The sequence below is a fragment of the Puma concolor genome, chromosome C1 (genome assembly GCF_028749965.1).
Source record: "Puma concolor isolate L17-30 chromosome C1, mPumCon1.1.hap2, whole genome shotgun sequence".
Classification (NCBI taxonomy): domain Eukaryota; kingdom Metazoa; phylum Chordata; class Mammalia; order Carnivora; family Felidae; genus Puma; species Puma concolor.
Genome location: NC_141674.1, coordinates 214013347 through 214039479, shown reverse-complemented (window position 1 = coordinate 214039479; position 26133 = coordinate 214013347). Strand labels below are relative to the sequence as shown.

The window sequence follows — 26133 nt, the reverse complement described above, 5'->3', positions numbered from 1 at the left end:
TGAAAGCAATCCGTAGGCAGTTGGAGATACCAAGCTAGACAATTATCATAAATGTAACATGTTATTATGGCCCATGGGTTTCCTTTTGGGAACTAAACAATTTTTACTGTCAATTAATACTTAATAAGCATCTCTATCAACCAGGTGCTTCCCCTTGCCTTATCTCTTGAAAGTAAAAGCCACACTTTTACATCAGATTTCTCTTTAGTTTCAAGTATTCACAATATATTTTATACTAGAAACATAAATGGCCTCAAATCTTTTTCTGGTTCTGTGAGAGTTTGGGTATGACAGGCATCTGTGTGTTTGATGGAAGCCTCCCTTTTCAGTGATCTCCACGTTGGTAATTAATCGCTTGAATCCGACTCAAAGATTTGTTGATCTTGGCTGGCATTCAGACAGTGTTATTGGATAATACAAACAACATTAATAATCATGGTAGTGCTAATAATGGAAAACAAGGACAAAGTGTTATTTCTCAAGATGTGTGTGGAGTAGGCATGTTTATCAAAGGGAATTAATACTAATCTTGCTTTAAAATTACATCGGGGCACCATTATGTGTGTGAGGGAATTACGGACACATGGTCTAGCTTGCAACATTAAGGAACTGACTCCTTCAACCCTGCACTGGCCTTATTAAAACAAGGACCGTCATCCAAAAAATAGAGGATGGTTTGCTTCAGTGTAGGGAATACGCTACGTTTGTGTTGGATGTGATTCAGCCTTTTCAGTAGGTCACAGAAGGAAAACTGTGCTTCTAGCACACTTAACATCCATTTTTCTTACTTTTTAAAAACTAAATCTTTAAGGGCTGCCTGACCAGCTCAGTCCGTGGAACATGCAACTTTTGACCTTGGGGTTGTGAGTTCGAGCCCCATGCTGGGTGTAATGACTACTTAAAAATAAATAAAATCTTTACAATAAACAAATCTTTGAGGGGTAGAACAAAACACTTACAGATTCAATCTAGGAAGCGCATGCCCACCGCAAAAAAGAAGACTCCGCAAAAAGCCAGCATACGAAATGTCCCATTTCCAAATCATCCAATAAGGTTGTCTTAGATACGATTTTGTGTTTCACAAGTTCTACAAAAGTAAGCAATGGAAGCCAGTCTTGAAATTATTGGAAATGATTTTGAATAGGACCCTCACAATAAGAACACCTAACTCAGAGCCATGGTGAGATGTGATTGTCCTCTTTTATTGGGAGGTAATTCAGAATTCTGTTGGAGAGTCCGTGAATTCCAGACAGCGTAATTTCAGTGCGTAGACTAACCTTTCTACAGGAAGGGTGGGTGCCTGCCAGATAAATATCTTTTGCCTTGGAAATAATAACCCAGAAACATTCATAGTTATACAAATAAAAGGTCTGTTATCTTATCATCGTCTTAAACTGCCATTCATTATCTCAGGTTGCCTGATACAGGGTGGCTGCAGATATGTAGGGATTTTTCCAAGCCAGAAACCCAAAAGAACATCTCTCCTTTATGTAGCATTTATTACATGCCAAATGCACCTTATGTATATGATCTCGTTTGATCCCACAACAACGCTAGAGCCAGACCGTTGTCTCCATCTGACGTAGGAAGAACATGCAATGCTCACAGACTTTAAGCAACTAACTGAAGGTCGAACAGCCGACAAGTGTGAGGCAGGCTTCAAAGCTGGTCCACTGGACTCCAAAATCGTGTCTTCCACACCACACTGTCTGCCATTACATGAAATGAGAACTAAAAATGGTTTTGAAGTGAATAAATATAAATTGTTTTCACTTTCTAACCATTAGAAGCATATTGGGTTTTCCCTTTTAAATTAGAAAAAACAAATCCATGGGACGCCTGGGTGGCTCAGTCGGTTGAGCTTCAAACTCTTGACTTCAGTCTCATGGTTCATGGGTTCGAGCCCCGCATCAGGCTCTGCACTGTTAGTGCTTGGGATTCTCTCTTTCTGTCTCTCTCTCTCTCCCTCTCTCTCTCTCTCACTTTGTCCCTCCCCTGCTCGCTCGCTCTAAATAAATAGATAGATAGATAGATACCCATGAATTACATTACAGAGTTGAAAGCCATCTCTCTCTTGGGCAGTAGCTTGCACATGGGAAATTCAATAATTTCATTCTTGTTTCCTTCTTTGCCAGCACAGACTTTGCCAGTTTCCTGCCGAAGGTCCCAATTTTTAACAAAATGTAATCACCTCAGTCGTATCTAGAGCAGCCTTAGTGATAGTCCTTGGAATAATTCTTGGTGGAAGCCATGTTGTTAGGGGAATCTACTGGCTGCAAAAGGTTACTTGCTAAATAGATTTGGAGCAGCAGTTGTCAATCCTGACTGCACATCCGATCCCCCTGGAGAGCTTTAAACTCCCTTCCACTCACGCTGCACCTAGACCATTAAATCATAACCTCTTGGGAGGGGACCCAAACATCAGGTCTTTTTTAAAGCCCTTAAGTGACGCCAGTGCTCAGCCAAGGCGGGGTGTCATTGATTTAGAGGCTCTGGACGCTCTATTGCAGGGAGGGGTTACCCCAAGAGGCCAGGAGTTCAATGAACTACCTACTTTCATCCATGATTATATGCCAAGGTCACCTCAGATTGTTTCTCTCCTCACCTGAGCTTTTTCCAACCTATGAGATGCAGAGATGGGCAAGTAATTGTGACTTCCTCATCGTGTTCCCTGCAGCTTTATTACGTGGGAAATGGGCCAAAATCAGATTCCTTCTGAAGAGGAGAGTCTGATAATGTGTAGAATCTCATTCCCAGAACACTGAATTTCTCCACAACAATGGGAATCATAGCCAGACGACCCACCAGCTCCTTTGCCCCTTGTCCTTAGACCATGTAGGGAGTTCTTTTCATTGCGGTGAAACGGTAATTTGAGCTTGGGGATCAACTGGCCATCAGCAATCATTAGAAAATGGAAGGGAATCATGGGGCACCCGGGTGGCTCAGTGGGTAAAGTGGTCCGACTTCAGCTCAGGTCAAGATCTCCCAGTCTGTGAGTTCGAGCTTTATGTCAGGCTCTGTGCTGACAGCTCAGAGCCTGGATTCTGCTTTGGATTCTGTGTCTCCCTCTCTCTCTCTCCCCCTCCCCTGCTCACACTCTGTCTCTCTCTCCCTCTCTCTGTCTCTCTCTCAAAAATAAAGATTTAAAAAATTTTTGTTTTAAATGGAACGGAATCAGAAAGCTTGGGTCTGACTTCCTTTTTTTTTTTTTTTTTTTTTTTGACTTATCTGTGTTTTGTAACCATGGAGGAATCACAACATTGCTGGGGCTGACTTTGCCCATCGCCAAGTCATATGTGACTAAACTCTGGCACAAGAGAGACGAACTGAAGAGGCAGACACGGTTACCAACTTACTGTCCTTATCAGTAAAGCAATTAATCCTATCTTTTTGATATAGGACATTCCTTCAGACGGGACTGCCTGCTCTTACTTGGGAATTCCCCTGCCCTCTTTTTCCCCAAATGCTTTCTCAGTGCCGTGTTCCATAAACATGCAGTATCACAGAAAAACTTGCTTCTGGGACCTTCTGTTACATGCAAAATATGATCATGCTCCTGAACTCCTGAACATGCTTTAAAATTATTTTCTTTTAAATGTTTATTTATTTGAGAGAGAGCAAGAGGTGGGGAGGGGCAGAGAGAGAGGGAGACAGAATCTGAAACAGGCTCCAGGGTCCAAGCTGTCAGCACAGAGCCCAACATGGGGCTTGAACTCATGAACCATGAGATCATGACCTGAGCCGAAGTCACTTAACCAGCTGAGCCACCCAGGGGCCCTCTGAACATACTTTTAAGCTTAAAAGGCCTATTAACAGCAGACCGATGAATCGTGCATTTTTTCTCTTTTTTTATCCACTTATCTGAGATTTGAGTGCTGAAGTGACTGTGAGTTTAGAAAAATAAAAATATTCGTGAAGAAATCAAAGACACAGCTTCAACTTATGGCTTCTGAATTTCAGAATTATTGCCCCCAATAATTCCCTCAGATGTTTATGTCAGTGTGTTTAGTTTATATATTATTTATACCATGTGGTTATTTTATATAAAATATATGTACTACATTAAGTTTATTCTAAGAGTCTTATCTACTGGATTATTTCCTGTATTGTGCCAGAGTTAATTAAATTAATAAATCATTACCTTCATAATTTTTAGGATTAGGCCCTCTCACAATAATTAGGCAAAAAAAATTCATTAGCAAACTATGCATCCAAATACGTACATGAATATAGTTAGAGGTTTAAAGGAAAATTTTATTTTGGTTTGGACTAAAAGGGGAAGCTCCTTAGAGTTCAACAAATTTTTTTTTTAATTTTTTCAATGTTTATTTATTTTTGAGAGACAGAGCCTAAACAGGGGAGGGGCAGAGAGAGAGGAAGACACAGAATCCGAAGCAGACTCCAGGCTCCGAGCTGTCAGCACAGAGCCCGACACAGAACTTGAACCCACCAGCTGTGAGCTCATGACCTGAGCTGAAGTCAGACGCTTAATCGACTGAGCCACCCAGGAGCCCCAAGTTTAACAACTTTTTAACCTGAAATATTTCCACTGGAATATAGGTTTCCATAACTGTAAAAAGTAATAATGATCAAAAGTAAGATGATGTTTAAAATGTGCCATCTTACCAAATATTGAATGTAGCCTCACACCATAGAGCTAAAATACAGATTGCTTTTTGGATAAGGAATCACTGATCACAAGGCAAGCATTAAGCTTCTGTGACATCAGCAGTTACCACGACATCAGCAGTTACCACAAAATCAGGAAGAAAACACAGGGGGTCGACAAAAACTAGAGCGTCATAAGAAAGTAAGCAGTAAGGATGTGTCGCTCGATACAGTATTGCTGTGAGCTTGGTGTCGGCTGTGCACGGAAGCGTCTTCCTGAATCTTCTGCACGGTGTCATAAATGCATAGCCTGCTGGGGCCAGTCTGGGACTGAGAGTCGGCGGGGGCTGAAGTACACTATGAAGCGATGAGTTCTTTTCAATGTGGTTTGCATCTGGGTGTCCTCATGAACACAAGCTCTCAGCTATTTGCTGGAAGCGTGGGAGAACTGGGAGCCCTTCCTGTACCCCCCTTAGGTCTGGAGTCAAAAACTCAGATAACAGCTAATATAAATGAGGGCAGGAGGCCAAGCACAGGACTAACGGGAAGGGTGGTGACAGTGGCAAAGTCAAGTGTGGACACAGCTACGGAGCAGCTCCAGCTGTCTTGGCTGTGTGGGAAGCTACTGGACTCTGTGTTGCCATTGGATTTGTTGTGAATGCTCTTAATTTTTAAATGTTGACAACTGATCCAAAACATCTTTTAAACTATGTTCTGGATTTTTTCTTTAATTTTTTTTTTTTAACGTTTATTTATTGTTGAGACAGAGAGAGACAGAGCATGAATGGGGGAGGGTCAGAGAGAGGGAGACACAGAATCTGAAACAGGCTCCAGGCTCTGAGCTGTCAGCACAGAGCCCGACGCGGGGCTCGAACTCACAGACCGCGAGATCGTGACCTGAGCCGAAGTCGTTCGCTCAACCGACTGAGCCACCCAGGAGCCCCTGGATTTTTTTTAAGTTTATTTTATTTTTTTATTTTGAGAGAGAGAGAGCAAGCAGGGGAGGGGCAGAGAGAGAGAGGGAGACGGGATCTCAAGCAGACTGTCAGCACAGAGTCGGATGACTTGGGCCTGAACTCCTGACCTGAGCCAAAATCAAGAGACGCTTAACAGACTGAGCCACCCAGGCATCCCTAAACTATGTTCTCGATTTTAAAAATGCATCCACGGGCTGAATAAGCCCATAGACCACTAGTTTTGGACCTTACCTCTGTTGTGGGCCAGAGAATGAACTTATTTATTTATTTCAGGTCTGTCTTCCTTCAAAACCTAGAACCTTGGTTTCATGCACCAATGCGGTTACTGACACCCACTTTGCATATGCAAAACCTTTTGCATATAAAGCAGTGGGGGAGTTGGTTCTTTGTATTTACCAGCCCTAGTAATGTTGTAGTCTTTGTCTTCAAGTGAGGATTGATTAAGAGAGCACGAATATAAAACACCGTCGGTCAATTCCGTTTTCAATGTTCCACGACAGGACCTTTCATCGGCTTGTTTATTAACACCTGTGGGTGTCGCCGGACCGCAATAATTGGAGGGCTGGTGAACTCCCTCGGCTGGGTATTGAGTGCCTACGCAGCAAACGTGCATTATCTCTTTATCACCTTTGGAGTGACAGCTGGTAAGCACAGTGATCTTTTTTAAACTCGATTTTAAATTTATCTGTTGGGCATTTTGGCAATGAATAGTTACGGAGAAAAGAGACCCATTGAAATATTGTGTCCTTCTGTCTCCTCCCTCCCACCCCCACCCCACCGTATACGCCAGGAAACACTTTTTAATATAAGATATTAAATATGCCTTGAGTGTGGAAAAACAACCTAATGAGCGCACTTGGCCTTCCTATTAGAATCTCATTAAATTTCCCATGATTGGTTCTAAGTTGCCAGTCTTCTTTCTTATGAGGAATAGGAAAGGGAAGGTGATAATACAATTCAAAATAATTCACATAGGTGAACAGACCAAATATGGAGAGAATTGATAACATACTCTCACTTAATAACTGCAGAATGGAGCATGAATCATCGGATAATTATTTTCTCCTTCCGCCCCTTTCAAATGAGTGAAATTAGCAACAAAATCCACAGATATGTAGAGACTCTGAGAAGCAAGTCCAGAGCAGAGAGTGTCACTGCCCAGTGAATAGGTAAGAATTGGCCACTAGGCAACGTGGTTTGCATATCCGTTCTGCAAAACACATTCCCGGCCGTAATTTCCTGTATCAACAGGTAGCAGAACTCGCAACAGATGAGTAGTTTCGTGTACAATTCTATTGCAGTGAACCAGATCTAGCCTGACTTTCCTCTTTGAGTACAGAGCTTCAATCCCGATAAATGACACCTTGATGACAGTGTTGGAAAAAGAGTTACACATTAGAATTTGGAAGTTTTGCTTTTTTTTTTTTTTTTGTCCACTTATTATCTGTGTGACTTTGGGCAAATCACTTAACCTGCTTACGCCTCAGTTTACTTATGCTAAATGGGATAATGAAGAGTGCTCGGTTTACAGGATTATTGAAATGATTGAGATAATCTGTAGAAAGCACTTGGCACAGCATTTGCCACAAAATAGAGTCCTCAGTAGGTATTAGCTCATGTGTAATTGTTGTATAGAATGCAACATCTTTATTATAGTATAAGCGTAAGTGCCTGCTTTATGATAGCAGGAGACCTGAACACAAAAAGCTACCCTCCAAATAAGTTGGCAGGCTGGTTCTCTGTCAGTTACATCAATCCGCATAAAGCATTTCTGTTTCCTTCCAAGCATAGTTTGAAAACCACTGATCTGAAGGACTTGGTAACAGCTCTGAAAGAACAACTTAAGATGTTTTCCCTGAGTAGTTTAGCAACTTTCCCCCAAAGGGTCCAATGAATAGAGCCAGCACTGGGATTCTGATACTATAGGTGAGGAAATAAACACTCCTGCTGAGATCAAGGAGCCACACTGGGGTCTCTGGGCAGACATATGGGGCCCCTGTAACTTGATGTGCTGGTATTTGGTTATACAGACTAGGACTTGATCCTAAAAACTGAGACTTGAGTTCTCATCATTCAGAGATTTCTAGGATTAGGTTCTTTGTTTAAATGAACCTTATTTCTTGCAGTTAATTGCTTTTTGACCTTCGAATAATATTGTTTCCACATTCATTCATTTCCTTCTTCATTCACTTACATATTCAACAAATATTTCTGGGTCTAAAGAAGTAGAAGGAAAATCAGGAGGCTAATGAAAGGAAAGTGTATCTTGAGCACTCTATGGCTCCCACTTTTTATACAGGAAACACCCAAAGAAAGTCCCTGAAAATAAATGTATCCACCTCACCCACAAATACATATCTAACTATACTTAACTAGAAAATCCTGCTAAATCAGTTAGCTTATATATATATATATATATATACACGCAAAACCCTGGGCTGTCATTACAATTTATGTTTGCTATCCTTCTTCATTCCAAAAAGTATTTGAGACAGATTTCTTTGTATCTCTCTCTTTTTCTGAACACCTAAACAATTAAAACCATGTGGGAATATCCTATTAGGCAGAAAAATAATGTCTGTCCGAGCAACCTTATTCAGCAGGGGGAGTCTGGACACATGTCTTCAGTTTACCAGTGCTCCATTTTCTTAGGTCTGTCCCCTGAAGACAGGTTTTCTCCCATGCACACTGACCCAGGACCACAGGATTTTCTCTCCCCTTCTGGGCCTCTTTCCTCTACCCTGTTGGTAGGGCTGTAGCCCCTCCTCTGAACTTGAGTGTGGTAGAGAATTGTTCCAGGGCCCTGCCCAGGTCTGAACATCAGCAGGGCCTTGCTTGACCCTTGGGCTCGAGCCACATATCCCTGTCCTGGGTAAGGCCTGTCCTATAAGCTTATGGAATACCCCTGCCCATTACCGATGGCAAAGCCACCTTAGGAAAGGGGAGGATGCTGTTAACGGCATGGATAACATAACAGGGAAATAGATATTTGCAACGTTGGGCCTGGAGGTTTTTTTCCCTCACACATGAGATTGTCTATTAGGTACACCGAGTTAGAATTAGGGCTTATGCTTAGGTACTTCGGTTCTCTTCCTATTAATCATTTGATTCTGCTGGTGTTTAGAAATCCATAACCACATTAAATTTAGGATGCTAGCTATTGTCAGAAACAAATCCATTTTAAAAAAAAATTAAACTTGCTTTGTGCTCTCAGCAAAATCCAGACTATGACAAATTTCCCAGGACAAATGACCCAGTTCTCTCAACAAATAAATTCCAAGGAAAAACCAGAGAAATTTCAAGAGGCTTAAAATTCATGCCAACAAATAGCACTGTGTGGGCCTTATTTGGACCCTGGTTAGATAAACAAGTTTTTAAAGAAAATGTAGTCATTTCTGAGACAATTAGAAATCCAAACACTTTCTGGATATGTCATGACAGCAAGAAATTCTTCATTTTGGGGCTGCCTGGGTGGCTCAGTCTGTTGAGCGTCCGACTTTGGCTCAGGTCATGGTCTCACGGCTCATGCGTTTGAGCCCCTCTGTGCTGACAGCTCGGAGCCTGGAGCCTGCTTCCGATTCTGTGTCTCCCTCTCTCTCTGCCCCTCCCCCACTTGCATTGTCTCTTTCTCAAAAATGAACATTAAATAAAGAAAAAAAGAAATTCTTCATTTTTTTTTTCAGATTAAGCTGGTTAAAGAATTCTTCTATTTAGAGATTTATATTAAAATATTTGCACACAAAATGATATATGCAGGATTTGCTTTACAGTCAGGGGGAGGAGGAATTGTGTTTATGGACTATTGGATATTTTTCTCTGCCTCTTTGAATGTTAGGATATGACAGATTCTGGGTGTTTTGTTTGTGGACTTAAACATCATAAAGATTAATCTAGAGTTTAGTTCAAAATTAAGGATAGCCATTTTCTTCCTGCTCATTTCTCACATAATGCAAATTATTATTATTACCCTCATGGAGGCTTGCAAGGGGGCTTGGGGACCTGTTCCTACTTCTGCTGGGAATCAGTTGGAAGCTAGCTTAATTGTTCTTTTTTTTTTTAAGTTTATTTATTTATTTTTGAGAGAGAGAGAGAGTGAGCATGAGCAGGGGAGGGGCAGAGAGAGAGTCCCAAGCAGACTCCGTGCTGTCAGCACAGAGCCTGACATGGAGCTCTCTCCCACGAACTGTGAGATCAGGACCTGAGCCAAGATCAAGACGCTTGACCGACTGAGCCACCCATGCGCCCCAGCTTGATTGTTTTTAAAACAAGGGTGTCCACCTGAAGACCGTTGAAGATCATTGCCTTCTGACAGTTGCTATAAATATCACTGCTCTCAGGTAAATAAAGGGGGCAGGTGGCTTCTTGAGGCTGGTTTTAGAAACTCAGGCTGAAGCAGGGGTGCCTGGGTGGCTCAGTCGGTTGAGCATCTGACCCTTGATTTGGGCTCAGGTCATGATCCCGGGGTCGTGGGATTGAGCCCCACGTCAAGCCCTGCTCCGAGCGGGGAGGCCGCTTGAGAATCTCCCTCTCTCTCTGCCCCTCCCCGGCTCACTCTCTCTCTCTTTCTCCCTCAAAAAAAAAGGGGGGGGGGAGGCAACACCACAGCTAATTTCCAGGTTATTGTGAAACCCAAATCAAATAAAGCCTATAAAGCAACTGGCCCACTGTTGGCTCTAGTTAATGGTAGTTCGTGTTGTATTTGCGTACATGACTGCTCTGGTCTTCTTTTAAGTTCAGGTAATTCTGAAACTATTAGACGATGCTGAACTAAGGAGGCTTCAGCTCTGGGGAGCGACATCGGCCAAAGTCTCTTTCGTACTATCATGCCGCCATTCTCATGTCGGGACGTCTTAAGCATTATGGCGCATTAGCCCCATATATGGCGCCCCATGGTCATTGAAGTGGCTTTTATGGTTTCCACTGTACCTATAAGTTAAGAATGCAAACCACGACCTCCTGGGCAGCATTTTGTTTCATTTCATTTTTTAAAATCAAATTCACTTTTTAGAGCCGTTTTAGGTTTGTAGCAAGAGCGAGTAGAAAGCCCAGTTCTCTTATCCCCCCGCCCCCAACACACACAGTCTCCCCCACCAGCATTTTAATTTGGCCAATGGAAACACAAACTGTTCCAGTTTTCTGAGAAAGATAGCAGCAAAAATCAGAGATACAAGTAAGTATTCTGTGGTTCTCACGTCCAGTAGCTGGGTGTGTTTATGGGTACATTCCTTTTATTCTTCCTATACATTTGTGAACAAATGGACCCATTTCTGAGGCTTCTCCAAATTGCCTGGAATTGCTCTGCGGCCGCTGGTACATAAATACTTTCCCGGGTACTTAGTACAATTAGCGCTGACAGCAGGGCCCTTGGCATCCATTTATTTGTTCAGTCACCCATCTTTTCATGCCTGCATCCGTTCGGATCTTCTGATGTGAGCATGCTGGCTTACTTCATTATTGGAGTAAGCTGTGCTGCAAAGCCTCATAGGGAAATGAGGGACTAGAAACTTCCACGGATGACCCGCTCCGGGCTTACCCACTGAGCTTCTTTGTTACGAACATTATTCTTTCTTTGTGTAAAAACAATAGCATAGAGGGGCGCCCGGGTGCCTCAGTCGGTTAAGCGCCCAACTTCGGCTCAGGTCATGATCTCACAGTTTGTGAGTTCGAGCCCCGTGTCGGGCTCTGTGCTGACAACTCGGAGCCTGGAGCCTGCTTCGGATTCTGTGTCTCCCTCTCTCTCTGCCCCTCCCCTGCTCACTCTCTGTCTCTGTCTCTCTCGAACATAAATAAACATTAAAAAAAAGAAAAAAGTAAAACCGAATAGTATAGAGACTATGATAATGAAATGCTGCAAGGTCTGGAGACGGTCACTTACGTGGCGCTGTGTGCTTTTTCTCCCCGTCCAACCCGCGCAGGCTTTGGAAGTGGGATGGCCTACCTGCCGGCTGTGGTCATGGTGGGACGGTACTTTCAGAAGAGACGCGCCCTTGCCCAGGGCCTCAGCACCACCGGGACGGGGTTTGGCACCTTCCTCATGACGGTTTTGCTCAAGTACCTGTGCGCGGAGTACGGTTGGCGGAACGCGATGTTCATCCAAGGCGCTGTGTCCTTGAACTTGTGTGTTTGCGGGGCGCTCATGAGGCCCCTCTCTCCTGGGAAGGAGCTCAACGACGACCGTGGAGGGAAGGATCCACGGGTGGTCCCAGCTCAGTCCCCTGGATCCAAGTCGAGCGGACAGTTGGACGGAGCAGAAGAGAAGGGTGGCAGGCCCAGGAATGAGGAGACCCTCGGGGACCTCCCCGCCCAGGCGGGCCAAGAGAAGGCAGGGCACGGCCAGAACATGGGCGCCTTTCGGGTCCTGAAGACGGCGAGCCAGCTGACCAGGAGAGTCAAGAAGGGCTTCCGAGCCTGGTACTCGGGCTATTTTGGAGCAGCCTCGCTCTTCACTAATCGGATGTTTGTCGCCTTCGTTTTCTGGGCTCTGTTTGCCTACAGCAGCTTTGTCGTCCCCTTCATCCACCTCCCAGAAATAGTCAATTTGTATAATTTATCCGAGCAAAACGATGTTTTCCCTCTGACCTCAATTATAGCAATAGTGCATATCTTTGCGAAAGTGATCCTGGGCGTTGTGGCCGACTTACCTTGCATCAGCGTTTGGAATGTCTTCCTGATGGCCAACTTCACCCTCGTCCTCAGTATTTTCATCCTGCCGCTGGTGCACACGTACGCCGGCCTGGCGGTCATCTGCGCCCTGATAGGGTTTTCCAGTGGTTATTTCTCCCTGATGCCCGTAGTGACTGAAGACTTGGTTGGGATCGAGCACCTGGCCAACGCCTACGGCATCATCATCTGTGCCAATGGCATTTCCGCGCTGCTCGGGCCACCGTTTGCAGGTAAACCATGAGAGGTTTTAAGAGCTTCGAGCACATGTAGAGAGCTGGGTGTGTTCTCATTTGTGTTTTGAAGTCCAAGAAAGAAGTTCCCGTTTGTGCACGTGCGTCTTTTTCTTCCCGTTCTGGGCCCCCCAGCTTCTCATTTGTAAACGTTAGCAAGGTAATGGTCCTTCTTTCAGGTAGAATGAGATGAACTTCCGATCTGTATCCGCAAGATAAGCGGCCGGGCTAGTAAAGTGGGCAGTGGAATCGCGCAGAAGCCCTACCCCATCTGGAGGAGGCAGCCTCCGCCCACCTCCAGCTGATCTCGGTCACCAAGAAATTTGGAAAATTGTTGCCAGATCCTCTATCGTTAGTGTTGTTGCTGCTGCTGCTGTTTCCAAAGGAAAACTAGGACTTGAGCTCTTAGGTGACGTTTCCAGATTTGTCTTAATTAAATTTAATAATTTTTTTTTTTTGAGAGAGAGAGAGCATGAGCAGGGGAGAGGTGGAGAGAGAGAGAGAGAGAGAGAGAGAGAGAATCCCAAGCAGGCTCTGTGCCCAGTGTGGAGCCCGGCGCCAGGTTCCATCTCACAACCGTGAGACCATGACCTGAGTCGAAATCGAGAGTTGGACGCTTAACCAATGGAGCCACCCACACACCCCTATGTTATTTTAATTGAAGTATCGTTGACACACAACATTATATTAGTTTCGGGTGTATAACGTAGTGGTTCCACAATTATGTACATTATGGACTGCTCATCATGGTAAGCGTCATTATCATGACATTTCCAGATGTTTAAGACACTGCACGTAGGTCCCATGGGACACACCAAGGAGCTGGGTCTAGCCTGGTAGCAGTTTCTTGTCGCTGCTCTGATAACTGCCACGGACTTACAGGCTTAAAACATTACAGACTTATTACCTTATAGCTGTAGGGGTCAGAAGGCTAAATTGGATCCCAGCGGGCTACGGGCAAGGTGGCCGCAGAACCGCCTTCTTTCTGGAAGCTGCGTGGAGACACCCATTTTTTTTCCCCGTGGCAGCTTCTGGAGACTGCCTGCAGTTATGGTTCTTAGCCCCTTCCTGCACCTTCTAAGCCGGCGACGCAGCTTCTCATCTTCCTCTGATTCTGACTCTCCTGCTTCCTTCCTTCAGTTGGGTTACATCGGCTCTGCTGGACAGTCCAGGATAATCCCTGTCGCGAGATCCTTAACTCAATCCCATCTGCCAAGTCTCTTTTGCCACGTAAGGTAACATTCACAAGTTCCAGGGACTAGGACGTGAGCAGCTGGGGAGACTTGGGGCATTCTGCCCGCCAGAGGCCCAGAGGCCACCAGTTGACAACATCCGGGGCCAGCTCTCTCCCACGTGTTCACCTGAGTTCAGTGAGGAACTTGCTTGCCGCAGTGGGCGTACCAGAAATCACGGGTACTCAGGAGTCCTAGGGCAGCCGGGGATCTCTCTGAACCTGTTGTTTGTGGAAAACGTATCAGCAGGTAGACTCAGCCCCCAAGAGGCCAGGTACTGGGCGAAGGTGACGAAGTCAACTCTCTGTCCAAAGATTGGAGGCAGGAGCCCACATAGTGTGGCAGGGGCTGGGGCCAGACATCAACACATAGGTGCCACCTAGAGGTGGCTGACAGGGCTGCGAGGTCAGGGCCGGTAGCTGTCATCAAAGCTGCCAGAGCTTTTGTGCAGTGATTTCAAGTGACTTGGTAGAGCCTCACCCGTTCGGGTGCCCCCACCCCCTACTTGCCTGGCCCCTCCTGGCCCTTTATTCTCATATCCTCTGCAGGAATACCTCTACCAAAGAACCCCATGGCTGCAGGACAAAGCCCTCCCCGCCCTTTCCTTCCTAGTCTCTCTAGGGATCATACAGTCATATCCTATCCTCCTACCCCACTGGCAGAAGGCTTGTGTCAACACATTCATTTTTAAGTCCCCCACAGAATGTGAGATTCAAGAAATCATGGATTTTTGCCTATACAGCTGATAGCACTGGCTGGTAAAGGTTTAAGACCCAAGACTCAGTTTAGGAAACCTACTGGCTACACGGGGGGCTGCTCCTGTTCTGTCCATACACAGACATGCGGGTGCAGCATTTCTAGGTGACAGTGATTAACAGGCAGTGTAGCAAACCAAACTGGTAGCTGAAAAGCTAGAACTTGCTCAGGGATCTCATGCAGAATTTCCTCTCAGGGATGCAGTTGGCTGTAAGAGAGCACCCCACCAATGGTAGCTTAAACAGAGATTTAGTTGTGTCGCATAATCAGAAATCTGTAATTCAGAGATACTGAATGGTATAGGGACAGCGTCTCCAAGATCCTTCTGGCCTTTTCCTTATGCTAATTGCCTCATGGCCGCACAATGACAGCTGCAGCTCCAGCCCCTACATCTTCATTTATAATAAGGAGGAGGATGGGAAGAAAGGCTCAGTTTCAGCAGACTTCCATTTCCATCTGACCGGCCAGAACTGTGTCACATAGCCAGTCTAAGCTTCGAGGGAACTGTATTTTGCTTTCTAGCCTCTGTAGTAGAGGAAGGAAAGGAGAAAAGAATTGAGATTGGGGGTTGGATCAGGCAACCAACGATACTTCCTAGAGATGTTAAACCGAAATATCCATTAAAGGGATGGGGATATGATCAGTGGCTCACCCACTCTCTTGTTGAAAGTTCTTCAGATGTATTGATTTGGAAATGGAATCTGTCGTTGACGGTTCTTTTCATGATCCAGGTGTACTTTCTGCTTCTTTTTTTTTTATTATTTAAACAAATTTTTTTTTTTTTACATTTATTTATTTTTGAGAGACAGAGCACAAGCGGGGTAGGGGCAGAGAGAGAGCGAGACACAGAATCCGAAGCAGGCTCCAGGCTCCGAGCTGTCAGCCCAGAGCCCGACATGGGGCTCGAACCCACGAACCGTGAGATCATGACCTGAGCCAAAGTCGGATGCTTAGCCGACTGAGCCACCCGGGTGCCCCACGTACTTTCTGCTTCTAATGGTCAGTCTGGGGTTATTTTTATACTGATCCGCCAGATTTCAATAGCAGCACCACAACACAGCTGTGACGTGTGGCACATGCAATTCAGGATCTGCATTAACTAAAGCACCAAAGTTGGCCAGCATACTTTCTTTATCCAATTCTCATGGTCACGTCCTTCTCACTGATTTGCATTCTAGGGCACCTTTTGGAGTGGGAGAGAAAGAAATTAGAACCAGAGCAGGGAGTTATACCCAACCCTCAAATCATCATGTGTTATCTCTGCCTGCTTCAAGGTTCCCACCACAGATGGTAGAAACCGCTGCATTAATGGTTAAGAATCATCTATGAATGGATGTCAAAGGCTGCCCTGGGGACTGTAAAATCAATGTTCTGCTGTGCGTCTCTAGGCCACCAACTGAAGGGGATTTTCTTTCTTTTTGTTTGTTTCTTCATCTTGCACCAAACTCGTGCACTAAGGAATGCTGACGACATCATTGGCTAATTGCACTGTGTTTATTTAATCCATTGACTTTCCAGGCCAAGGAGCCAACATCGCAATGGGATGGAAGCCTAGTCTTTTGTGTATCATAGTTCAGAAGCGACTGGCAATATGAGTAACCAAATTACCACATGAAATTCTTGCTAGAAATTCAAGGTGGGCTAGAAATTATTGCTTAGCTGGGTTTGCTACAGGAAAGATGATTGTTCACATTACTTTTTTCTCTTTTAATGGGTTCAGAAATGAATATGTTTCCCATTTGTCAAAGTGATTTCTACTGGCATTAAAAAATCTGGTACCATTTAGTAGCAGGTTAGACGATCACACAGTTCCATTTAGGAGAAGAACATACAATAAAATACTGAACAGACCTTTCAGCCCCGGCATTTAGCAACATGAACTTTTTGATCTAATTCATTTCTAGCATTGTTGGGCATTCAGTTCATCCCTTTGAAAGATGTAATAATAGTAGATACTTTTCTAGAAGTTTCCAATGTAAAATATAGCAAAACGTGGCCACCAGATTTGACTAAGAATCTGTACACACATACGTCCTCTGTTTGCCTAAAATATAGCAATTAACAATGTTTTCCTTCAAAAGCTGGGAACACCTATTTAATAAATAAGAAAAACATCTATCATTCCTCATTTGACAGACTCCAGTGAACAGTGAATGCAATTTAATAGGGAACCAGATTTTACCTGGAAGCTGTTGATTTGAATTAGTGGTTGAATCAAGGTTGCCGAAGATGCCAGTCTCCAAACCGAGGAACCGAGATCAGACCTGTAGGGAGAGGTGGTGAAGGATGAATGAGGTGGGCAGCTTGTCAGAAACATCGTTTCTCTGAAGGGTTACGTCCCTGCGTGTTGAGGATCAAGGCACGTGGCAAAGCCCTGTCTCTCCTGACCTGCTTTGCATCTGACGCAGGGATGGCTTAAATTCAAAGTGGCAGAAATGTTAAAACCAGCACCAAAGAGAAACCGCAGGAACCAGGGTCATTTAAAAATAAATCCTAATGGTTGGGGCTCCCAGGTGGCTCAGTGGGTTAAGTGTCCAACTCTTGATTTCAGCTCAGGCCGTGATCTTACAGTTCGTGGGTTCGAGCCCCTGCATCGGGCTTTGTGCTGACAGCGTGGAGCCTGCTTGGGATTCTCTCTCTCTCCCCCCCTCTTTCTCTCTGCCCCTCCACTGCTTGCATGCATGTGCATGCGCTGGCTCTCTCTCTCTCTCTCTCTCTCTCAAAAGATAATTAAATAAATAAATAAGAAACTATAAAAACTTGAGTGTGGCTTGTGCTCGTGGTTAAGCTTGGGGCTACAGGGGAGGGAGGGGCCACAACGCAGAGCCCTGGGAACTTATTTCAACCCCTTCAAACAAAAAAGTAAAGGAAATAAATAGTCTGATCTGCATACAAATTGATTTTCCAATCAGTTAAGATCTTGTCCTGTTTCTGAGACCCATGTTCAGCAGCAGGGATGGGTCACCTCGTTCCAGCTGTCAGGCATTGGTCATTCTTTCTACCCTGTCACTCGGTCATATGAAAAGCACAGATTTACCCATTGAAATGACATGGTCACCATTCATAGGGGATGAGTGGAGTATGGGAACCTCATTTACGTTTTACCGATTGTTTTTAACTGTAGCTTGTAGATGGTCCCGTCACATAATCCGTTTGTAGGGACAGGGCACCGCGTTATCTGCAAGCAGGCCCTTCATAGGTCACAGTGGCGCACAGGTGTCAGGCGGTGACACAGAGCCAAGTTGGGTGCGGTCTCGTTCGCCTGTCCGTGTCAGAGTCCCTTCTGATTCCGTTGGAAGTCACGTCTGTCTCTGGGGTATATGTTCAATCTTCCCTTGTTCCTCTTGTCTCGGATCAGAAATTAAGAAAACCTGAGAGCATTTTACTAAGCTACATCTCAAGAGCCCGGTATTTTCTTCTTTCGTGTGTTTCTATCAAAGAACAAACTCAAAAAAGTTGGTTAACTTCTAAAGTATATCCGGAGCCCACCACTTTTGAGCGGTTACAATATGTCAATGTTTCATGCTGTCAAGTGTTTGCTTTCCTTATGACTACCTTGACTCGCCCGGTCGCATTAATTATGCAGGAGATACAATGAATGAAGAGATAAAGACAAGAGCCAGGAAGTCAGAAGCACTGCTTGACATATTGAGCAGTTGCTTTTGTGTAGCTATTTGTGGGTGGGAGAAGGTTTAGTTGCGTTTATGCATTCATTTGCCAGATAGTTTTGAAAAGATAGCTTTGAAAGGTGGTCACAAAGTACTCCCTTTCATCATTAAATCATTTCTATCTTCCTTATGTCTTTGCTAATGTACGTGTGCATCTGAAAAAAAGTGAATGTTCAAAATTTACGTTTTCACCATAAATGAAATTCTTGTGGATGGTTTAATCCTCTTAGTTTGCATGGTTTGCATGTCGTGGGACCATGACATGTGACTGATTCTTAGATTTAATCACTGGGGTGTAACTGTGTTTCATAGTTTCTGAGACCTTTTTTTTTTCTTCCACATTTTAACATTATAACATATAGTTATATAATATATATATTAAAGTTTTATAGCTGTAAGTATGAATTTATAAAACATGGAAACTTGTCTTCTTTATAGAATAGATGTTTACTCTCAAACACTCCACAGTGAATGAAGGTTCAAATGTCTCAGCCTTTTTTGGTATACACCAGAAACTCCTTCAGAAGGGTTTTGAAAGTTTGAGAAAAGATTGGTGGTTATATTTGTGAAAAAAAAAATCATTGGGTTCACTTTCCAACTGCTGGCTTTGTGCCAGCCTGAGAGACCCTGAGAGCTGCACATCACATCCTCCCAGTGGCTCCCAGTCAGCCAGCCACTGTTTCCAGGCCTTGAGTACTTTGTAAGGTGCCCTAGCAGCTTAGAGAAAAATGCCTGCCGTGCCTTTCCCAGGCACCGAGAACTCCGGCTTGTGTAGCCTGGGCTTAAAAATAGCTAAATGAAGGGCACCTGGGTGACTCAGTCGGTTAAGTGTCCGATTTCTGCCTGGGTCATGATTTCACGGCTTGTGGGTTCGAGCCCCGCGTCAGGCTCTGGGCTGACGGCTCAGAGCCTGGAACCTGCTTCAGATTCTGTGTCTCCCTCTTTCTCTGCCCCTCTCCTGTTCATGCTCTGTCTCTCTCTCTCTCAAAAATAAACATTCAAAAAAAAAAAACCTTTAAAAAATGGCTAAATGAAATGTTTGGGGTATTACATGACCTATAACTAAATCCTTATAGAAATATTTATAGGAGCAGTAACTGTGTTCTTGACTTTCATCAGCTATGTTACACTGAATATATTCTTTTTTTGGTTTTGCAGGCTGGATCTATGACATCACAGAAAAATATGATTTTTCCTTCTATATATGTGGCTTACTCTACATGGTAGGAATACTCTTTTTACTCATTCAACCGTGTATTCAAATTATCGAACAATCCAGAAAAAAATACATGGATGGCTCACATGTTTAGTGTCATGTTATGTTTCCCGGAAGATTTCTTTGTGGTGCCCACGCCTACCTCACATGATTGCTGTGAGGAGCCTGTGACATTGTGGGGAAGGGCTTTGGGTGGTAACGGGCACTGTCATTTGTAAATGCCGTGGTCGTGACTTCGTTCGAAAGCAGCACTGCCTTTCCGTTTGGGGAGAGGCAATGCTGGGAGGTATTAAAGCCTGCGTATGTCTTAGAGAAGACAATGTCCTTCGAAGACACCCTACCAAATAGTCGGTAGAAATGCCCTTACAAAAACTATTCTCTTTCATCATCCCCTGCGACTAAGGTTGTAGCTACAGCTTTTGAAACAAACACGGGGAATAAAATCTTCTCAACTCAACTACTCTTTGTAAGGTGGAAATTAGCCAAATGCTTTTGGAAAGCTTACAGAGGACTGGGTTTCAAGCACAAGAGTAGAACTAGGTTTCAGAACTTGTTACAGGGAGCTGTTGATCTACTAGTGAAAAGCAGGCTCTAATTTCAAAAGTAATACCTTTAGTACAATCAGAGAAACACAGTTTATATTTTTATGAAAGAATCCTGCAGCTGGGGAGTACGGTTTCTAAATCTGCCTCTAAGAAAATCATCTGCCGTCAATCCTAATTCAATATCTAGCTATAAACTGAACCTTAAGACAAAACGTAGATAAATAATAATGATTTCCTTAGTGAGAGGTCGTATTTGTCACACAAACATTGAATCAAGGGCTATGATTCAAGCATGTTTATTCATATCATTGGCCTCTTCGTTTTGGGGGCATGATCTGGGGTTTATAAAAAAATTTTTTTCTGAATTTCTCCCACCCAATAAATCAAGCAGAGAAGTAATTGCTGGCTGATATCTAAAGCTGGCAGTTAATCATTTTTAAAGTGTGTTACTAATCCAAAATGTGAGACTATCAAATTGTGAGGTTCATAAACAGAATTCCCTTAGTCTAGATGTCTGTGCACCTGACAATGGAGTAGTGCTAACCAGTAGCCCTTCTCTAGAGTCTCTTGTTAGGGAGACAGTTCATTTGCCTGAGCTTGTCGAGGTTCCAAAAATAGTTCTCTTGACTGATTTCGTGCACAAAAGATAACTGTGGTCCATGACATCAAATAATGCTCTTCCTTTATCTGAGATGTTTATTTTTCTAAGCCAGAACAGTTTTCGGACTACAGAATGTTCTTCCCAGATTTTGAAATTTCTGGCCGCCTTACTTGTTTACACATATTTTAGAACCGTGTAAATTTCTACTTACAATTTGCTCCTCACACACGTAAAAATCCTTTAATATCATTGCCCAATGTCTTGGGTCAAATTTATCTAAAGTGAGCACAGACCATTCTGTTATCCTTGGTAATTAGAAGCAGGGACAGTACTAACAATTGGAATCACAGAATGTTACCCCAAGCTTCGTTTTACCCAATAGTTTCAGGCTTTTCCTCCACCAAACGCTTCAGAGCTGTTGACAAGGGATTACGGGGACAAATTTCCTTTTTGTTTTGTCTCCATTATTTCCTGTTCCGATGTCTCGTGGGAGGAGTTGTGTGATTAAAGGGACCACCAAAATCACAATAATAATAAAAGGCAGCTAATGGAAAGGAGAAACAAAAGCATAGTTAGTATGCACACTCAATATTACCTCTAATGACTCAAGAATCGCCTGTAAATTGTTATAGATAATAAATTGCATGCATACTTCATTTGGTTCAACACAACGACCTATTTGTTACCATTACAGCTTTGGCTGCTGTTTAAGAATCCAGCTGTCTATTTTGATAAAGGTATTCTTAAATCCTGAGGCAATGCTCTATCTCTCTATATGTATTTACTGTAATATCAGATAACTAGATTGAGAAAAAAACAAAACATGTGTTTTAAAACTGACTACAAGCCTTCCATTACTTTCATGTTCAGACAACACCAAATTAACAAGAGGCGGTGTTCAGTATTTTGAACGGTGCTATAGACCATGCATTTTGATGTTCACGCTGCTGGCTGTGCATCACAAACATGAACTTTTTATCCAGTTCTCCGGCTTTCGTTACACTCAAGTTAAACCCGCTGAGGTGCAGTTCATACAGCTGTTCGTTGACTTTCTGCATTTGTGGAAGGGTGATTTCTACCAAATCAGAAGTTCCCATTTTACAAAAACAGTAAAACCTGCTTGCAGCATTCATGTGGACAACAGAATAAAACAGAATGCTATGAAGAATTACAGCAAACATATTAACACTTCCTGTTTAAACTATGTTATTATTCACAGTTGACAATATTATAAATGGTTCATTGTATATTTATACCACGTGCTTTATAGTGTTCCCCTCCACACACACATATCCAAGCGACTTTTATTTACATAAGATGAAATAAATTTTGTCCTCTTTAAAGATGGTCATTGTGTTTTTATGTAAAATCTCTATTGTCTTGGCTTTAGCGGGGTAAAGTCCTAAAATGTAACTGATGATCATCTGTTTGGTTCTTTCCCCTGGAACAGTTTTTTCTCTAGATGTGGTGATAGAACCACCTGGAGAGAATCACATAAGGTGGTCGTTAGAAATGCCAAGCCCATGGGGTGCCTGGGTGGCTCAGTTGGTTGAGCGTCTGACTTCGGCTCAGGTCATGATCTCATGGTCTGTGAGTTCGAGCCCCGTGTCGGGCTCTGTGCTGACAGCTCAGAGCCTGGAGCCTGCTTCTGAATCTGTGTCTCCCTCTCTCTCTCTGCCCCTCCCTCGCTTATGCTCTCTCTCTCTGCAAAGAATAAATAAAACATTAAAAAAAAAAAAAAAAAAAGAAATGCCAAGCACAGCTATTAAATCTGAAATGTATATGCCTTTTAATCAAGCAATTGCATTTCTAAAAACTTTTCCTACAAATGAACAAAGACTTTTGAGTTGTTGTTTGTTATAGAAAAGACTGGAAACAATTTGAATGTCCATCAATAGGGAACTGTAAAATAAAGTGTGGTATTTATGCAACTATTTTTTTTTTTAATTTTTTTTTTCAACGTTTATTTATTTTTGGGACAGAGAGAGACAGAGCATGAACGGGGGAGGGGCAGAGAGAGAGGGAGACACAGAATCGGAAACAGGCTCCAGGCTCTGAGCCATCAGCCCAGAGCCCGACGCGGGGCTCGAACTCCCGGACCGCGAGATCGTGACCTGGCGGAAGTCGGACGCTTAACCGACTGCGCCACCCAGGCGCCCCATATTTATTTTATTTTAGAGAGCAAGCGAGAGAGAGAGAGAGCGTGGGGAGATGTGCAGAGGGAGAGAGACAGAGAGAGAATCTTAAATAAGCTTCACACTCAGTCCCATGAATCTGGGATCATGACCTGAGCCCAAATAAAGAGTTGGATGCTTAATTGACTGAGCACCTGGGGGGGGGGGGGGCTCAAAATTATTTCAAATGCAGATTCCTGGATTTTCTTTGAATCTAATGAATTAGAATCTTGTGGGATGAGGCCAATAAACCTACCTTTTATTTATTTTTTATAATGTATTTATTTATTTATTTTCATGTTTATTTCTTTTGAGAGAGAAAGAGAGCAGCAGCAGAGGGGCAAAGAGAAAGAGAGAAAAAGAATCCCAAGTAGGGCTCCATGGTGTCAGCGAAGAGCCCGATGTGGGACTCAAACTCTCCAATCATGGGATCATGACCTGAGCCGAAGTCGGACAGTTAACCAACAGCCACGCAAGCCCCCGAAACCTGCCTTTTAGATAAGCTTACCAGCTGATTATTATGCACGCTGGAATTGGAGACCCACTCTCACAGTATTTAAGATCAAAACCTTCTAGGGGCACCTGGGTGGCTCAGTCGGTTAAGCATCGGACTTCGGCTCAGGTCACGATCTCACGGTGCATGAGTTCAAGCCCTGCATCAGGCTCTGTGCTGACCACTCAGAGCCTGGAGCCTGTTTCCGATTCTGTGACTCCTTCTCCCTCTGCCCCTCCCCCTGTTCATGCTCTGTTTCTCTGCCTCAAAAATAAATAAACGTTTAAAAAAATTTTATTTTTGGGGCGCTTGGATGGCGCAGTCGGTTAAGCGTCCGACTTCAGCCAGGTCACGATCTCGGGGTCCGTGAGTTCGAGCCCCGCGTCTGGCTCTGGGCTGATGGCTCAGAGCCTGGAGCCTGTTTCCGATTCTGTGTCTCCCTCTCTCTCTCTGCCCCTCCCCCGTTCATGCTCTGTCTCTCTCTGTCCCAAAAATAAATAAACGTTTGGAAAAAAAAAAAAATTTTAAAAAAAATTTTATTTTTTAATTAAAAAAAGATCAAAACCTTCTAATCAATTCCATACACTTGTCCTGACTCTCGCATTGATTATTTCCTTTTATACAACATTCTGGTCAATCACTATCTTTGGAGCACTCATACTGTGTAATATTTTAATTCTACTAAGTCTTTCTGTTTCCATGGTTCTCTTCCAATCAAGAAATGTAAACTAGGCTTTTATAAGAACAAGACAGGCCAATGTAAACCTCCTGCCCTTGAGTGGCCTGTGTGTAGAAGGAAGTTGCTGTTGCAAAGCACTGAATGTCCCAGTGATATCACAAAGCGGTGGGGGGGGGGGGGGGGGGAATTGGATTCATGACCTGTTTAAATGAAACTGTAACTGATAATAATAAAGATACAGAGGTTCAATAAAGCTAAGTGTATCTACTTGGTCAAGTAAAAGATACAGACTACAAGTGCCGGACTTAACAATCCTCAAACTCTTGGGTCTTAGGGCCCCCTGGCACTCCTAAAAACAAATCAACACCCAAAGATCCTTTGGGGGGGGTTGGTATGTCTTACTGATATTTACCATGTTAGAAATGAAAAGTGAGACATTTTTGAAAATATGCCTATATTACTTCATTTTGGAATAACAATAAGAAGCCTACTATGTTAATGTAAATAACACATTTTTATGGAAAGTGATCATATTTTCCCCTCTAAATTTTTTTAGTAGGAATAGTGGCATTGTAATGGCATCTGGGTGGCTTGGTTGAGCATCTGACTTCAGCTCAAGTCGTGATCTCACGGTTCGTGGGTTGGAGCCCTGCATCAGGCTTGCTGATGTCAGTGTGGAGCCTGCTTCGGATTCTCTGTCCCCCTCTCTCCCTGTCCCTCCCCCACTCACACTCTCTCTAAAAATAAAAAAGAATAGTGGCATTCTTTTACATTTTTGTGAATCTCTTTAATATCTGGCTTCATAGAAGACAGCTGGATTCTCATATTTGCTTCTGCATTTGATCTGTCGTGATATGTGGTTTTCATTGACATACATACATGAAGAAAGTTCAGCCTTCTCCCAATATGTAGTTGGGAAGGGGAGGAGTATTTAATAGTCTCTTCAGATAATTGTAGATTCTTTTTGAATACCATGCCAAAACTCAACAAGTGGTATTTCTTTTTTTTTTTTTCAATGTTTTTATTTATTTTTGGGACAGAGAGAGACAGAGCATGAACGGGGGAGGGGCAGAGAGAGAGGGAGACACAGAATCGGAAACAGGCTCCAGGCTCTGAGCCATCAGCCCAGAGCCCGACGCAGGGCTCGAACTCCCGGACCGCGAGATCGTGACCTGGCTGAAGTCAGACGCTTAACCGACTGCGCCACCCAGGCGCCCCAACAAGTGGTATTTCTTGGTTAGTTGCAACGTGGAATCTGACATGGTGTCACCAACTTTTTGCACCATCTTTACATTAGAAGCTGTTGACCTGCCTTGCATTTTGGATGGATCTTTTGCCCACTTACAATTTTGTAACATAATGCTTTCGTCATTCGGAAAATACTGGTCCGCCGGAGAGTTATGGCTCTCCCGAATGTTTTTATATCTCACACAATATGTTTAAAACTCACATGACCATTGTGTCATCCCATTTATATGAAATATCCAGAATAGGCAAAAATCTATAAAGACAGAAAGCATATTAACGGTTGCCTGAGGCTGGAAGGAAAGGGGTGTGTGGAGGGAGTGCCAGCGGGCACGGCTAATAGGGTATCTTTTCGGTGTGATGAAAACGTTCTGGAATTAGCTAATTGTTGCATAATTTTGCAAATATATAAAAACCACTGAATTATACACTTTAACAGGGTAAATTTTATGGTAGGTAAATTCTATCTCAATTGGCAAGTGGACAAGCTCATGGAGGTCGATATAAATTATCTGAAATTCTAATTTCCTTTCGAAAGCTTAAATATCATCATTGGCAACAAATACTGCACTTATTTTCCTTGAAGGGACAGCCTCACTTTTCAATAATGTATCTGCCAAATGTAAACACTGTATTTCATGGAAAAGGCAGTAAGTTCAGCTTGCAGCTTAGGTACAGACGTGCTTTTCCCCAAGACAACCACTGGACTTTGATTTCCAGCAGCTGTTCTTTGTGTATACCTTCCCATTTTGTCACACAGAATATTAAAAAGATGAGGGGCGCCTGGGTGGCGCAGTCCGTTAAGCATCCGACTTCAGCCAGGTCACGATCTCGCGGTCTGTGAGTTCGAGCCCCGCGTCAGGCTCTGGGCTGACGGCTCAGAGCCTGGAGCCTGTTTCCGATTCTGTGTCTCCCTCTCTCTCTGCCCTTCTCCCGTTCATGCTCTGTCTCTCTCTGTCCCAAAAAAAAAAATAAATAAACGTTGAAAAAAAAAATTTTTAAAGATGTGGACTCAGGGTAAGGACTTAATAAATAACAGATAATAA

General features: G+C 43.5%; 1 protein-coding gene across 1 annotated transcript in view; it reads left to right on the top strand.

The window, feature by feature from the left end:
• The window catches only part of SLC16A14 (solute carrier family 16 member 14), a 33619-nt gene extending 11181 nt beyond the window's left edge, over positions 1-22438 (top strand). Inside the window, exons 3-5 of the mRNA XM_025912619.2 lie at positions 6086-6229; positions 11501-12478; positions 19293-22438. Coding sequence (XP_025768404.1) covers positions 6086-6229; positions 11501-12478; positions 19293-19444 — 1274 coding nt within the window. The 3' untranslated portion in view covers positions 19445-22438. The remainder of the gene's footprint in view (positions 1-6085; positions 6230-11500; positions 12479-19292) is intronic.
• The last annotated feature ends 3695 nt before the right edge of the window (positions 22439-26133 follow it).